The sequence below is a fragment of the Mus caroli genome, chromosome 19, assembly GCF_900094665.2.
Source record: "Mus caroli chromosome 19, CAROLI_EIJ_v1.1, whole genome shotgun sequence".
Taxonomy (NCBI): domain Eukaryota; kingdom Metazoa; phylum Chordata; class Mammalia; order Rodentia; family Muridae; genus Mus; species Mus caroli.
In genome coordinates, this window is record NC_034588.1 from 37,638,936 (window position 1) to 37,655,795 (window position 16,860).

The 16,860-nt window shown below is 45.2% G+C and overlaps 1 protein-coding gene across 1 annotated transcript in view; it reads right to left on the reverse strand.

The window, feature by feature from the left end:
• Blnk (B cell linker) overlaps positions 1–16,860 on the reverse strand; it is a 65,302-nt gene that overhangs the window by 24,028 nt on the left and 24,414 nt on the right. Inside the window, exons 3-6 of the mRNA XM_021152187.1 lie at positions 14,161–14,210; positions 9,770–9,810; positions 7,789–7,945; positions 5,175–5,338 (exon numbers count right to left, since the gene is read on the reverse strand). Of these exons, the coding sequence (XP_021007846.1) occupies positions 5,175–5,338; positions 7,789–7,945; positions 9,770–9,810; positions 14,161–14,210 (412 nt within the window). The remainder of the gene's footprint in view (positions 1–5,174; positions 5,339–7,788; positions 7,946–9,769; positions 9,811–14,160; positions 14,211–16,860) is intronic.

Consider the following 16,860-nt stretch of genomic DNA (forward strand, 5'->3'; position numbering starts at 1 on the left):
CCTGGAACTCACTTTGTAGACCAGGCTGGCCTCGAACTCAGAAATCTGCCTGCCTCTGCCTCCCAAGTGCTGGGATTAAAGGTGTGTGCCACCAAGCCCGGCTGAGAGTTCACATATTTAATCACAAGCATGGAACAGAGCCTTAAATGGATGTGGGGTGAGATTATAAAAGTCCAAAGCCAGACTCCTTCCAGCAAGGCCACACCTCCTAAACCTTCTCAAACAGTGCTACCAGTGTTTAAATGCCTGAGGCCGTGTGTGTGTGTGTGTGTGTGTGTGTGTGTGTGTGCTATTTTCGTTCAGACCATTATGTCAGTATTTAGCCAAGGCTTGGGTATTGTAATCGTTAGGCTTCTAAACACCTAGTATGATGTAGGGCATGTCTTGTAGTTTGGATCCATCTTTCTTTGATAGCTAATGCTTCCGAGCATCTCCTCGGGTGCTTACTAATATCCTTTCCTAGTTTTAATTGGGTTGTTTGCCTTTTATTGTTATGGCATGTAAGTTCCTTGAGTGTCCTAGATATTAAGTTCTTTATGAGATCCATGACTTAGATTTTTTTCTCTCCAATGTTAAGTCTCACTATGTGGCACACAGCAGTACTGAGCTGAAATCCTCCCAGTGTTGGGATTACAGGCACGTGTAACGGGCCTTGCTCATCCTTTTTTGATGCAACACTTGTGTCTGTGATAGCATTTCTTATTCCTAATAGGATTTACAGACCAACTGTCCTATAGGCCTGAGACACCATGGGACTCACAAGCCCACGAGCTCTTGTTTTATCATCCCTCCACAGGTACAAAGATCTAAATTTTAAGTCTAATTTGTGTATCTTTTTCTTCGATGTTTGTGTTTTGGTGTCATGAAAAACCAATGCCTAACTCAAGGCCATAAAGGTTTACACTTATACTTTTTCCCTCTAAGAGCCCAATAGTTTCATATCTTACCTTTGGGTCTATGATCCACTTCTGGTTGGTATTGTATATGCTATGAAACAGGGTCTAGTTCCCTCATTTTTCATGTGGATATGCAGTTTTTCTAGCATTGTTATTTTTTTTTTAATCAGCTACCTCTTTATTAAATTTTCTTGGCCTTTGTCAACAACCAGTTGACCACAAATGTAGAGAGGGAGAGACTTTTTTTTTTTTTTTTTTTTTTGGTTTTTCGAGACAGGGTTTTTCTGTATAGCCTTGGCTGTCCTGGAACTCACTTTGTAGACCAGGCTGGCCTCGAACTCAGAAATCCGCCTGCCTCTGCCTCCCAAGTGCTGGGATTAAAGGCGTGCGCCACCACGCCCGGCTAGGGAGAGACTTTTTATACTGATAAAATACAAACTTGCTGCCCAGATCTTAAAGATAGATTTTCTAATCCATCTGGTAGACTGAAAAAAAAAAATGTACCGGGAGCAGAAAAACAAACACACACACAAACAAACAAACATCGTCTTGCTCAGTTAGTTTAACAGCCCTGTCAGGTAGGTACGACCACCAACTCTGAGGTATGGAGAAGATGCAGCGCATGCTCAAGGCAGTAGGTACAGGCTTTGAGGCCAGTCACTTCCAACACTCCACAGCCACCTGTCTGTCTGTCTCCCGCAGCCCACCCTCCCACCGTTCCCCTCCTCTTTTAGAGTTCTTCTCTCCTCTCTCTGGTTAGTTGCTATTTCTCATCTCTTCTTCACCTTCAACAGGAGTCATCCTGTCTACAGCATCTAGAACCCAGTCTACTTAGAATAATGCTACTTCTGGAACTGAGATGTTTTTATTCCAAAAGGGAAATGACAGAAAAGACTGGACTCACTCCCCAGAGTTCTGTTTGTTCAAGAAGAGAAGAGAAATGCGCATTTCTGGTCCTGCAACTCTGTGGTTTGAAATTGCCACCTGCTACAAGCTCCATCACAATCTGTACTTTTAAGAGCCCGCAAGCATAACTTGAGGTTCTGGTAAAACTCTGCTATCCCATGAGCAATCCATAAAACTGTAGCTGTAGTATGAGCAGAAATTACTCTTAAACAACAACAACAAAAGCAGGACCTCTTTATCATAGGTTCACCTCAAACTTGCTGAATATTTGAGAAAGACTTTAACTACAGATCCCCCTGCCTTGATCTCTTGAGATTCGTGATTACAAACATGTATCACCACCCCTAGCTATCATCTGATCCTTTACACGCAAGTAGCATGACCACCACGTGGCTGAGAAACTCCAGTGACTGTAAGATGTGAGTCAAAGATATAAGTAGGCCAGTGATGGTATACACATTTGTAATCTCAGCTACTTGGGAGGCTGAGGCAGGAGGATCATAACTTTGTCAGCCTGTGAGTACAGCAAGTTCAAGGCTGGCTGAACAGTTTATCAAGACTGCATTGAGATAAAAATAAGAGAGCCAGGTGTAGTGGTGTATGCTTTTGATCCCAGCACTTGGAAGGCAAAGTAAGCAGATCTTTGTGAGTTCAAGGGCAACCTGGTCTACATAGTGAGTTCTAGGATAGCCAACCCTACATAGAGAGACCTTGTCTCAACAAAACAAACAACAGCAAACAAACAACCCCCTCTCCAAACAACAAACAAAATAAATGAAACATAAACTTTTAGAGATATAGCAGGTTCTGAGTACTAGAAAAAGAAAAAGGTATGCTTTTGTCTGTGTGTGTGTGTGTGTGTGTCTGTGTGTCTGTGTGTCTGTGTATGTGTGTGTCTGTGTCTGTGTGTGTCTGTGTGTCTGTGTGTGTCTCTCTGTGTGTCTGTGTGTGTGTGTCTGTGTGTGTTAGTTTTGCCTTTTCTTTTTTCTTTCCTTCTCGTTCCCTCCTGAGACAGGGTACCATGTAGCCTACCCAGGCTTTGAACTTACTTTGTAGGAAAGGATGACCATGAACCCTGACCTTCCTGACTGCTGGGATTACCGGTCTCTGCCACCACTCCTGATTTATGTGGTGCTGGTAATGGAATTTAGTACTGTGTATAGGCTAGAAAAATACTCTACCAACCGAACCACATCCTTGGTCCTCTGTGTGTGCAGGAGCAGAAAGACATGAGCACAGAGAAGAACCTCAGGTACCATTGTTTAGGTGTCACTCTCTTGTGGGCTTTGTTTATTTGGTTTATTTTTAAATTATCTATCTATCTATCTATCTATCTATCTATCTATCTATCTATCTATCTATCTATCATCTATCTATCCATTTGAGACAGGGTTTGTTTAGCCTTGGCTATGATTTTATTTGTTTATTTGTTTAAGACAGGGCCTCTCACTGGTCTGGGACTCAATCTCTACCCTGTCTTCACCAGTGTTGGGATTGCAGGCAAACATTGCTTCCCATGCCTTTGTATGTGATTCTGTGGGAAACAAGCTCTGGTTTTCCTTCTTGCAAGACAAACACTTTACCAACGGAACTATCAGCCAGTTTGGTTGTTTTCTTTGTAACCGTTTGTTTGTTTGTTTGTTTGTTTTTTAAGACAGAGTTTCTCTGTGTAGCTTTGACTGCCCTGGAACTTGCTTTTGTAGACCAGGTTGTCTCATAGAAATCCACCTGCTTCTGCCTCCCTAGTGCTGGGATTAAAGGAAGGTGTGCTCCACCACGCCCAGCCTGTAACCCATCTGCTCCTTCCAGAACGCAGCCTCCTCTCTACTTCCTTCCCACTGGTCCAGGCTTTCTCGAGCCACTTCTCCAGGATGGTATGTGCAGAGCTCTGCCCAGCCTCATTAATCTCCCTCCCAGCTAATCACAGAAATGGAGATCCTGGCACAGTTCTTTGCTTCTGTGTGTAAAGTCACATCTTCAAGTGAGTTTGCCCAAGGCTAAGAGTTTACTGACCCCTTTCTCTCTTCTATACCACTGTCCCATACCAGGTCCCCCTCCCCCATGCCTAGCTTAAAGAGACATTCCTGTCTGAGACATTCCTTAAAGAGACAATAATGTCTCTTTAAGCCACCTCTCTGGCTGACAGACTGAGGATTGAGAAACCACTGCTCCCCCAAGTCTGCTGCCATCTGCTTTTCACTGTCCCCAAGAGCAGCCACAGAAATGTGCAAAGGTGACAGAAGTGAGGGGCCTTTCAGGATGAAGCTGTGTGCATATGTTGTAGGAACAGTGAGTCCATGGTAAACGAGGAAAGGGTTCAATCACAACAGAGATGAGCTACCATGGGGCTCGGCAGCTGTGACTCAGTGTGGGCCATGGCCACCTTCAGTGTTCAGGAGAAACTAAAAAAGTCTAGAATAAGATAGAAACCCTGTGTGTGTGTATATATGTTTAAGAATTATTTCTATCTATCTATTTAATTGATTAAATATCAAAATAGTAAAAAGAAAGAAAGGAAGGAAAGAAGGAAGGATGAAAGAAAGAAAGAAAGAAAAGAAAGAAAGAGAGAAAGAAAGAAAGGAAAGAAAGAAAGAAAGAAAGAAAAGAAAGAAAGAAAAGAAAGAAAGTAGACTCAGAGAGGTTGGCCAGCTTGCCTAAAATCACAGAGCTGATGGAATCAGAAAGAATTTAGACCTAGATGTTGTCTTTACCATACTTTAAAAGCTCCTTTTTTCTGTCTCCTTACTGAAAATCATATAAAGACACAAATGAAGGTCATTTCACAACAGGTTCTAGCAACTGCAGGCATCCCAAAAGAAGTACTTTCTCAGAGTAGCTTCTCTAAGAATGTCTGGTGGTGGTTTAGAGCTGCCTTCAGCACTCTCCTGTAGGTCCATTGTAATGGACTATTTTAACAGCCACTCTCAAGGGTTGTCTTTGTTTTTAAAACTCAAATGCCATGAAATCCAGGACTACTAGGTTAGGGCAGCCATTGTCACTCAGCCTGGGCATTTCATTGGGTTACTTTCAAGAGGAGACAATCCCAAGTGGAATAAGACTCCCAAGGGACAGGCAGTGACAGAGGGGAGGTTGATGAAGGGGGTCTCCGGATTCCCAGGGGCTGGGTGTAGGAGGGGAAATAAAAGCAGTAAAGGTTGTTGAGAGACATTGCAGGGTGACAGGAAAGGCTCAGATCCCGTGCATACACATTTCAGTGGAAAACCCAGAAGAGTAAAATGGGTCCCATGTGCCATTTTCAGAGAAAGTAAGTTCCCCTCAGTGTCACCTTGAGGGACTTGGAGGACAGGGGACCAGCAGGGCTCCAGACCTATTTCCCCAGTCCCTCCAGCTCTCCTCGTAGGCTTACTTTACCTCATCCTCAAGGAGGTCTTTGGGCTTGGGGGGAACTTGAGGCTTCTGTAGAGAGTTGGGGGCTGGCAGAGTGGAGGCCAGCCTCGCTTTCGCTGAAGGCCAGCTGGGCTTACTGGGAAGTGTCTTGCTGAAGGGCGGAGAGTGCCGCTGGCTGGATCGATTATCTTGAACAAACATAAGACAACACAAAAGAGGCTCTGGGTCATTCATTGTGTGGATATTATGGGGAATCTAAAAGACACACAGCCAAAGTTATCTATCTAACCACGAGGGATCCTGTGGCTCTTAAAGGAGCCAAGTCAACAGGTAGACAGAAACTGTCAACTGTCTATTTACCTATGTGCTAACTAGTAGAAGGTCCTCAAGACCACATTGGGGGGGGGTGGTAAGAGCCTACAGGGATGGGAGAGCTGAGAACCCAACACTCTGCTAAGCGTAGTGAGCAGGAACAGCATGCTCAAGTGAGGAGTCTGGTTACACACTGGAGACATCTCAGGGGCTTTAAAAGTGGTCCTACTCTGGACTTGTGGATGCAATCTGTTGTGATGGGTTTTTAACTCGCCCAGAATATATCAAGGAGTTCCTTCCCTCAACTCCTGGAGAAACCAGGCAAGCCTGCTTTGTCCAGCCAGGACTACCTTTTTTTTGCAGAAATCTGAGAAAGAGCCCAGGCTCTGAAGTGGGATGGATCTGGGTTCCTTCTGGGTTCCTTCTGCTCTAGCATCGACTAACTACACCTGTTTGCATTCGCTACAGTTTCTCTGGCATTCCTTTCCTCATTTTAAAGTAGATCACACTATCCACCCTTGGAGTTAATTGTAAGAAATAAGAAAAACTGCAGTGAACAAAGTCGGTGCGGCATGGCTACCTAATAAATGGATCTGACCCCATCATGCTCTATGAGGGCTTTAGATACCCAGTCTGCCCAGCGATGAGGTGGGCTGCATTCTGATCAGACTGATGAATTCTCAGGAGTTCTTAGCATACGATGCCCTGGCATTCACCATCCTAGGCAGTGCAGTGCCTTGCAGCATGCTGCTGGGTGCCCTGCTTCCTCCTGTGACACTACCTTGCCTGTCACACCCCAACACCATGCTATGCTCTTTCTTGGTGCTCCTTCCTGCTCCCGGCGCTTATTTCTTCTTTGTCTGAGGTATGTGGCCAATGTCACCTTTACTGTGCTCACACACTAGGGCATTCGCTTTGCCAGGTGTATTTGTTTGCAGCTCTTGGTGTTTTCATAGAATTTTTGATGCAATGTTTAAATCCATGAGACATAGCAAAAGAACAGAAGGCAGGCTTTGAAACAAATCGAACCGTGGTTTCTGGTTGTGCACCTAATACAGCCTCTTGCCTCTCAGGGTCATTACAATGGGTGAACAAAGTCATCTACCACATCCAGTGGGGGAGTGCATGGGGCAGGGCTTAAGGCTACTACGGACACTGAGGGCCTAGCTCACACAGGAGCTCTACACCTACATAACCTTGGCACCATTTGCTTCATGCCTGCAGTCTCCTCTTGCCCTATACAGTGAAGATGCATCCCTGTTCCATAAGGCTGACAGGGATGAGAAGCTATAGCGATAAAGCACTGCCCTGCAATATATAGAAAATAGCAAGAGTATGCTACTGGGCTGGCGAGATGGCTCAGTGGTTAAGAGTGCCGACTGCTCTTCCAAAGGTCCCAAGTTCAAATCCCAGCAACCACATGGTGGCTCACAACCATCTGTAATGAAATCTGATGCCCTCTTCTTTGTCTGAAGACAGCTACAGTGTACTTACATATAATAAATAAATACATCTTTAAAAAAAAAAAGAGTATGCTACCTTGCTCAGTGCTCAGGAAATCTCCTAGTCCCTTGCTATGATGAGAACAGAAATGATTTTACCGTTCCTCCTGAGACCTTCTACAAGCTAGGTAAGAACTCTACCACTGAGCAACACTCAACAGCCTGGATTTTGTCTCTTTGTTTATGTCCTGTGTTTTAACTTTTTATTTTGAGGTGTGGTCTTGTTAAACTGCCCAGCCTTGAGACTTGGGATCCTACTGCCTCACCCTCACCCACCAGCTAGGATTATAGACCTGTGCTACCATGCCAGACTTCTTGATGGACCACCAGAGGCATGCCTCAAAGCCAGATTGTGCAGTGTCGACTGACCTAAGAGGTTGATTGCAGGCCCAGGGCTCACTGACCTCCCCCCTCCCACCCTCCCCAGTGGACATCCACAGTTTAGGTGGCCTGTGTGCAAAGCTGTCTGGACCAGAACAAAGAGGGGACTTTTGTGGTGGACACTTGGGTCCTGGAAGGACACCATTATTCTGTGTGGGCTCCAGCGTCCTGGATGAAAGAAATCCTAGGAGAAACAGGACTAATGTCTGGGTTAACTTCTTGTGGGCTATGAGGGCAGGGGTGGGGAGAGCAATTCTTAGGGTACACTTCTTAATCAGTTCAAATAATCTGTTCAGTGATCCCTCCCCCGCCCCCCACTGTGCACCTGTCTACTCCTGTACTGCTGCTCCCAAGGGAGAGTGGAGACAGACAGGGGACCCTCAGGCAGCAGCTGTTTGCCCATCTCCCCCATCCTGTGGTCCCAGCGTCCACAGCGACCTCACCTACATACTCGCCCCTCGTGAAGGGCAGGGCTGGATGGACCACCCGTGTCTGCTGTTCAGCAGGAGGCGGTTCATAGGAATCGTCGCCCGTCTCCTCTGCAGGCATCACGTACATCTCGGAGTCCGAATGTTCATCTGGATTTTCATAGTCACTGTCCTGCAAATGTAAGCATTGTGCTTGGTACCCTGCAGGTGCTGTCTAGTGAGCAGATCCCACCTTAGGAGGCAGGAGGGGTTCCTGCGGCAGAGGACAGGAAGTGGAGGCTGATGGAGACTGGAGACTGATGGAGACTGTTCGTCTCTGCCTGTGCCACACAGCTCCTGCCATGATCACACAAGACTTTCCAGTGCAGAGACAGACACTTGTCTCCTTTCTGTTGGGATGTTATAACGGGGTTCCTCTGTCGGGCATAAAGGCTTTAGGAACAAGCCTGTGTTTCATACTATCTGCAGTGGAGACCTACCAAAGTAAAAATAACCGCTAGGGGAATTTAACCAATCCTTGTTAATCTTGGCTGTTTAACTTCAGGGTACGTCAATCCCTACTCTCCGGGTTAATTTTTACTTTGTACTCCTCGACCTATACCTTCTCTGTAAAGAGTACTTCTTTTATTTCTTGAAATTATAATATAATTAGACCATTTCCCCTCCCCTTTCTCTCTTCAAACCCTCCCATATACCTATCCTTGCTGTTTTTCAAATTCTTAATTCAGCCAGCAAGCTGTCTTCTCCCTCCCAGCCGCAGATGTGATCTTGCGCTGAAGCCAGCAGGGGGCGCACCCGCGACACTCTGGTTTTCCGGTACACTGGGTTCTAGGAGGAACTTCTTGCCCCAGTGACCCGCAATGAGATCACCCTTCCCCTTATTTTTCTTTTCTTTTTCTGCGGTTGAAGGAGGAGGAACTGCTGTCTTAAAGACCACATCCACTCCAGGTGGTGAACACAGATTCGATTCTAGACACTGGCCTGGAAGTCTTCATTCTGTGTCGTCCCCGTGAGGGACAGCGGAAATATCAGTCTGTCTTCCTGATCTCCGCTTCCTTATAAATGAGGTAGGGGTGTGTTTAGGGTTCCTCACAGATAGAAACTCAGATCAGAGCACATTGTGGAAGGTACATTGTGGATGGATACAACAATGTTGAAGAAAACTTTAGACGCAGCTCCCATCAGGGCCCCTGCAAACTACAGGGCCATTTGGAGAAGGGTGACAGTTTATTCTGCTGTATCACCTGCCAGGGTCACTATGGCTAGGTCCCTCTTTCTCACTCCGTGACCTAGGACGCACAGCTGATGTTCTTTTGGTCCTAACAGGTACCCTGGTGGCTGACAGCCTGGTTCTGAGACCCAGGTTTGAGTTTGGAAATTATAAATTAATGAAATGCTCCTTTCTGGTTCTAGCAGCACCTCTGCCTATCATTAACTCTGTTAGAAAATAGAGTTTTGCTTGCTTAGTAGCCTGACCTCAAACACTCCAAGTAACCCAGACTGGCCTTAAACTCTCAAGTCTTCCTGCCTCAGCCTCCCAAGTACTGAGATTAGATGTGAGTACCAGCTCTGGCGTTAACTCTTTGTTTTGGTGGTTCTCCTGCCTGGTGTCAGAGAGTAAGAGAGCACTGGACAGCTTAGGTCAGAAGTATGCCTATTAGTACAGAGTATTTAAATGCATGTGTTACTTCTGGTTTTGTGAGTCTGTGAGCTCAAAGAATGGTGTTAGACTATCTCCCCCCCCCCCAGGGCCATGGTAGAATAGAGAAAGGTTACATGTAAAAGCGTTCAGCCTGACTTTTGATGAGCACTGGGTCAAGTCAGCTCTCAGCGAGGTCACTGCCACCTACCAAGAGGAGGCTTTTCAGTCCTTCTGAGACCCACCCCCCCTCCCTGTGTTGCTCAGCTAGCCTTCAGTGTGTGGTTCAGAAAGAAGCCATTGAAGAGGTCTCCCCGAAAGGCTGGTACCCTCCTGATCCATGGAGCAAACACTCACAAAGTCATCTGACCACTGCTCCTCTTCATCCGCAGGGCTGTCTGTAACAGGAGAGGGACACAGGGCAAAAAGCATGAATCCAGCTGGCCAGCTCTGGCTGACCCACAGGCACATGTACTGTCTGTCCTTAGACCCCTGAGCTGACTGCCCACAGGCGCCAAAACTGGCTGCTTTTCTGTGGGCTTTGAACAGAAAGAACATATTGTCATTCTTTTTTTTTTTTTTTTTTATCTCTTTCTCAGAAAGCCTAACCTAAAGCACAAAAGATAAGTCCTGCAGGAACAGAACAGTGGGGCCCTTTACCTAGGCCTGCTTTTGTCAAGGGACATTTCTGGACATTTGGCCATTTTTTTGCTTTGATAAACTCCATAATTGTCAGGTCCAGAAGGTAACCCATCCCCCTCCCAAAGGGTAGGCCCACTGGCTCAGTCCAAAACTGAGTCTAGGTCCAGCTCAATCTGGACTCTAGGGGGGATTTTGGGTGGTTAGATAAGAGCCAGGAATTCTTAGGAACTTGTAAAACTGGTTCCCATTTGCCAAAATGGGAACTTTTTTCCTTACCTCTGGCAGAAGGGACAATGGCTCTCCACTGACTTGCACCTGTGGCTGCAGGCCCAGACTGACCCCCCCGATTTCCACAATCCCTGTTCCCAAGTACTTGTTTCATATATATATATATATATATATATATATATATATATATATACACACACACACACACACACACACACACACACANATATATATATATGTGTGTGTGTGTGTGTGTGTGTATATATCATATATCTTGGCCTCCTTCTCACCTCAGATCACTGTTCTCTTTATTACTACCCCTCCTCGTGCACTATTCTCTCTCTACTCCCACCCATCTGTGTACTATTCTCTCTTCTCTAGCTCTTCCCCCTTCCCTTGCAGATAGCCCAGGCCATGTTCAGTCTGCTCCCTCCCCCACTCTGGACTCTTCCAGATGGCCCCTGTATATTTTCTTCCTCTTATGCACAATAAGACCTTTCCCCTAATCATACCCTGGAACAGTCATGTTGGCAGTTTCTTTACTGTGTCTCCTTGCATACAATAACCAAAAGCAACTTGGAGATGTTTTGGATTTGGTGTATAGTTCTGTCTGTCTGTCTGTCTGTCTGTCTAATTAGGTAATTTTCTTTTGAAGTCCCTGGAGAGTCCCTGGATTGGGAAGCTTTGGGGATGATTTCTGAGTCAGAACTTGCAGTTGAATGGGAATTCCCCCCAAAACATAGAGGCAACAGCTTAAAATGCCCCTGGGTCATGGATGCCTATGGGCTGGGGAGGACAGGACAAGGAGGAAGAGACACAACTGCCAGTGATGAAGTTGATTTTGCCAAAAGGATAGTTTCCAAGGATTAAGGGGAGGAGCAAAGGGTTCGAGCAGGCTCTGTTGACAAAGTGCATGGGACTGATATATAAGATTGGGAACTTGGATGGATTTGGTTTAAGGCGGGGTTGCCTCACTTTAATATGTGGGAGTTCTTGCTAATTCTGACTCAGTAGTTGGGTGCAGGGTAGAGGCTATATATGCCTAACAAGCTCCCAGCTGACTGCTGCCATTATATTAGGGATCAGACTATGGATCAAGCCATACTCCTGTGTTCCAAGAGACCCAGATATACTGATAACAAGGCTATGTGGAAGGGCTGGGTCTGTAGCTCAGATATAAAGCACCTGCTTAGCGTAGATGAGGTCCTGGCTTTGAGCCCCAGTACCATATAAGAAAAGACTAAATGGAACATTTCAGGAAAAGATCAGGTGATTGAGGTCAAAGAGAATACTTTTTGATGTGCTGCAGATGGGAAGACACACGTTCCTCAAGCCAAATGTCAGAAAGGCTTGCCGTAGCATCAGGACCAAAACCCAGCAGATCTCCAGTCCTCAAATGACAAGGATGAATTGGAGTGATGTCCACAGTTACATAGCCAGTTAGTGGCTAGACATGAGAGGACCTTGTCACTAGCCCTGTGACCTGTGACTGCACTCTGCTAAGCCAAAAGAGTTCAGTGGGGCTGAGATGAAGAAAACTGTATTATGGCTCAATTCTCTGATGAAGGATAAGAACTAGGAATACAATTAGATGTAGAGGGACACTTAGAAGCTCTGTCCAATGGCAAACAAGAAATGGTGAGGGACTGACGGCCCTGGGGAAGGGATGACCAAGCAACCGTGATGAGAGATGTGCCTCTTTTCGCTAGTTGAGTCTCTGAGGTCCAGCATTTGAGTCTGTCATCTCCAGTGCTGCTGGTTCATCTACAGGGGACAGATATGCTTGCAATTTGTCCCCCAGCACTTGAATTAGATGCCACCTCCTCAGAGAGACCATCCCAGAAAGTTATCTCCCATCTGATTCTTTGTCACTGTACCCTGACATCTTCTTCCTGTTTTCCAGAGCAGCCATCATGCTTGGGAATCACTTTTTTTTTTTTTAATGTGTGTACATGGGCATGCACGTGCACGTGTGTGAGTGTGTGCATGTGTGTGTGCTGAGCTACTTGGCCTAGGAACGCCTGGGTATTCTGTCCCTGCTCCCACCCTGTCCTATGAGTTTTGTTGTTACAGACTGCTACAATATTAAGCCTTCTGCGGTTTCTGGGATCCAAACTCAGATGTTCCCACTTGTGTAGCAAGCACGTTACCCACTGCCATCCAGGTCAAACTCGTGATGTATTTGTTGAGTGGGTCAAGGCTGCAGCCCTGGCAGATATTTATTCTACCCAGCACCTAACACACGTTACCCACTGCCATCCAGGTCAAACTCGTGATGTATTTGTTGAGTGGGTCAAGGCTGCAGCCCTGGCAGATGTCTATTCTACCCAGCACCTAACTGTTCAAGTGACATCGCTTCTGAACTGTCAGCTGTGACGCCACATAGGCTGCCTTTGGAGACTTCGGAGCTTGTACTGGGTGTCCATGAGGAGACAGTGGAGAGGAATAACACCTCCATCCAGGAAGGGATGCTCATTTCTCGGGGATCAAGCAAGCTCTGGAAACCATCATGGGAGGTAACCTTATTTGCGAGGGTGCTGATAGTGGAATAAGTCCAGACCAGATGCTGGCCTGGATCGCCTCGTACACACGGACACCCATCATTCCTGTTTGGACACTAAAAAGGTCAGAGCTCTTTGCTTTCCCCACCTTTGCAGAGAAGAATGGTTGGTTTTCGCCACGGCTGAGAAACAGGGTTTCCTTGACTTATGGATTAGGTGGGTTTTTGAGTTCCTGGACACAATCCCCAATTTCTTGGTTTTGTGCTCCACAGGAATCCCATGGCTAACTGTATAAGCTTGCTAAATGCTTGACAGTGTGGGCTTCTGTCTACTCTAGACGAAGTTGTCAGGAAGTGACTTTGATCACCATTGCTACCAATCTCAAGATTAGTCTTTTTGCAGGCAAAGTTGATTCTGGTTGAAATGGAACTGCAGATGTGAAGGTGTAGGAGGCGTTCAGAGGTCAGTCTTGAGTGCCTTTTCTCGGGACCCCTCTGCTGCTTTTGACAGGGTCTCTCACTAGGAATGGTTACCCAACAAGTCCCAGGCACTGTCTATCTCCACATCCCCCGTACTGGGACTACATGTAAATGCTACCATGCCCAGCTTTTTATGTGGTTTCTGAGGGTCAGATTTGGGTCTTCATGCTTGCATATCAAAGCACTTTACTGGCAGAGCTATCTGACTCCTTAACTAGTTTTTGTGCAGGTTAGATTAGTCCCTACTGCCATGTACAGCACAGGACTGTACTTTCCATACTATAAGAAATTATAGCTATTTCTATCATCATCTGTCTTCCCTTTAGGGCTATCAGTTCTGTGGCAGTGGAAACTATAAGTCACTTATAAGTATGGCTTCTACTTAATAATATATGCCTGGCACATGGGATGTGTTCAGTAAACAGCTAAATAAACACATAGGTGTATGTGTGGATAGATAAATAAATGGATAGGTGAATGGATGGGTGGGTAGGTAGATAGGTGAACGTGTGGGTGGTTGAATGGGTAGAGTTCATTTCACTGTGGTTAAAGCTCCCCTTGATAGAGTTGTTCTTAAAAATCAGACTGAGCATTTTTAGCTTTCAAATGAGTACAGCATATTTCCCTCCCTAAGAAATACATATGAGGGCTGGAGAGATGACTCAGCGGTTAAGAGCACTGACTGCTCTTCCAGAGGTCCTGAATTCAAATTCCAGCAACCACGTGGTGGCTCACAACCATCTGTAATGAGATTGGATGCCCTCTTCTGGTGTGTCTGAAGACAGCTACAGTGTACTTACAAATAATAAATAAATAAATCTTTTTTTTTTTTAAAAAGGAAGAAATACATATGAACACTAGACAAAAGCCAGCTAATATATTTTGGAAATATTCTTACCTAATGCATAATCCCTTCGAGGAACACTTGGAGGGCCTTTGACTTTTAGCCTGTGGGTAGGAATCAGTAGAACAAGGGTCAGAAGGCAGGGCAACTGTTGCCAAGGCTCATGGTACAAGCCAACATAGAGACGAGATAGATAACTATGAGAATATTTTTTTCTCCCCATTGCATTGAGTTTAGTGTATTTTAATTTATTGAAGCCAGTATTCTCCACAGTGCACAGGGAGCTTACAACTTGGGCCAGGTCAGGCAAAGACATGGAAGGGCTCTGTGAGGTCCAAGGACTAGTTAATACTGCATTCAATGACTCGGGGGAGATCGGTTCTCCTTGACTGACAGGACAATAAGAGAAGATGAACTGGGTTTTAAGAGCTCACAATTTTTTGTTTGTTTGTTTTGTTTGTTTTTTTGTTTGTTTGTTTTTTTGTTTTTTTGAGACAGGGTCTCTCTGTTGTTTGTTGTTGTTTTTGTTTTTTTTTTTTTTTNTTCAAAACACAGGCCCTCCAGAGCAGTGCTCTGAGACTAAGGCATGGAGGAGCATGTTTTTTTCTTTCTTTCTTTCTTTCTTTTTTTTTTTTTTTGTTTTTTTTTTTTTTTTTTTTTTTGAGACAGGGTCTCTCTGTATAGCCCTGGCTGTCCTGGAACTCTTGTAGACCAGGCTGGCCTCGAACTCAGAAATCTGCCTGCCTCTGCCTCCCGAGTGCTGGGACTAAAGGCGTGCACCACCAAGCCTGGCTACAAATATTTTTTTAAAGGAAAAAAAACATCAATAATAAGTACTTCATTCTTAGGTTGAATAAAATCATTTTCACTATTTCAAAACATGTCAAGTGGGGCCTAGGCTATAGCCTAGTAGCAAATCCCTTGCCTTGCATATGTAAAACAAAACCCACGACAAATAGGCAAGTATCATCTCAGATGGAAGGTTTATAGTAAATTATCAATTAGTACTAATTACCCATGTTGCTTAAGAGTGATGCCCTTAATGAAATTTAAAGCATACACATATAAAATTTATATCTAATAGCCTTTAATTACTAAAATATTATTTCCTTTTATAGAAACAGCATATATGTAGTAATTATGTATCTATTTTGCTTCTTTTTTTAAAAGAAAATTTGTGTATTTTAGAAATGTACAAAATTCCTTACAAACCAAAATTGCAGATTGTGAAAATAACAGTATTGGGTTTGTCTGGGAGCTCTCCCTAGCTCACCGCAGGCTTTCGTGTCTATTTCTGCTCCCATTCTCATCGAAAGCTAACAACTCTCATCGAAATAAACTTGTGATGAAGTCTGCAAAGAGGTCATCAAAGGAATCAAAGAGAAGAGAAAAAGGAACAAAAGGAGGCGTGATGTCCAGGAAAATTTCAAAAGGCTCAAGCCAGTTAGCATCCACTCCCATCCCCAAGCCAGAAGAGGAGACTTTTAACAGCTCAACTCATCTGGGAATGGAAGACGAGCTTAAGAATGGAAAGACTGGTTAGCAAGTGCTTGCTGCACAAGCATGAGGACTGAGTTTGGATGCCCAGCATCCACCTACATAAAATATAGGAGTGGTGTGCCTGCCTGTAAACCCAGTGCTGGTGGCTGGACAGGGGAGGATTCAGGGAGTTTGCTGGCCAGCCAGTCTAGCTGGATTGGTAAGCCCCAGTTCAGTGGGAGAGCCTGTCTCAGAAAACTAAGGTGGAGAGTGGGAGAGGAACATGGGATTCTAGCCTCTATATACATACATGTGCACACATACACACATACACATACACACACATGCATGCACATGTCCACACATGCACCTATATGCATATGTGCACACACCCAGACAAACATATACATGCAACACACACACACAGAGAGAGAGAGAGAGAGAGAGAGAGAGAGAGAGAGAGAGAGAGAATGAAGGAAAAAAGAATACCACAGCCCACAAGCCAGAAATAAAAAGTATATTTTGAAAGTAATGAGTAGGGGCTGGTGAGATGGCTCAGTGGGTAAGAGCACCTGACTGCTCTTCCGAAGGTCTGGAGTTCAAATCCCAGCAACCATATGGTGGCTCACAACCATCTCACAACCATCCATAACAAGATCTGACTCCCTCTTCTGGAATGTCTGAAGACAGCTACAGTGTACTTACATATAATAAATAAATAAATCTTTAAAAAAAAAGAAAGTAATAAGTAGTTGGCAGCATACACTAAACCCACACTTTGTATCTTAGTCATTGTGACAGAGGAAACAGAGGAAGCTCAACCGTGCTTCCTCCTCTCAAGGGAGAATGTTGTACGGTATCACAAAGGAGCCCAACTGCAGTTCCTTTGAGGCAAGGAGTCCTTGACCTCCACAGTACTGGCCATGGTGGCCAGATTTTCCATCATCCTGAAACGTGGCTTGTCAAGAAAAAGAACTCTAGAGGCTAGGAAGATGCTTGGGGAGTCGGGGTAAGAGCATTTGCCCTGCAACCATGACAACATGAATTCATATCCCTGTTACCTACATAAGAAGCCAGGCTGTGCATCTCTGTAACCACAGAATTTGGTAACAGAGAGAGAGGCACATCTTGAGAGCTCTCTGTTCAGCCAAGCCTAGCAGAAGCAGTGAGTTTCTAGTTCAGTAGCACGCCCAGTTTCAAGGTAGAAAACTGGAGAGCAATAGAGGAGTGCATGTGTGCATGTAACACACACACACACACACACACACACACACA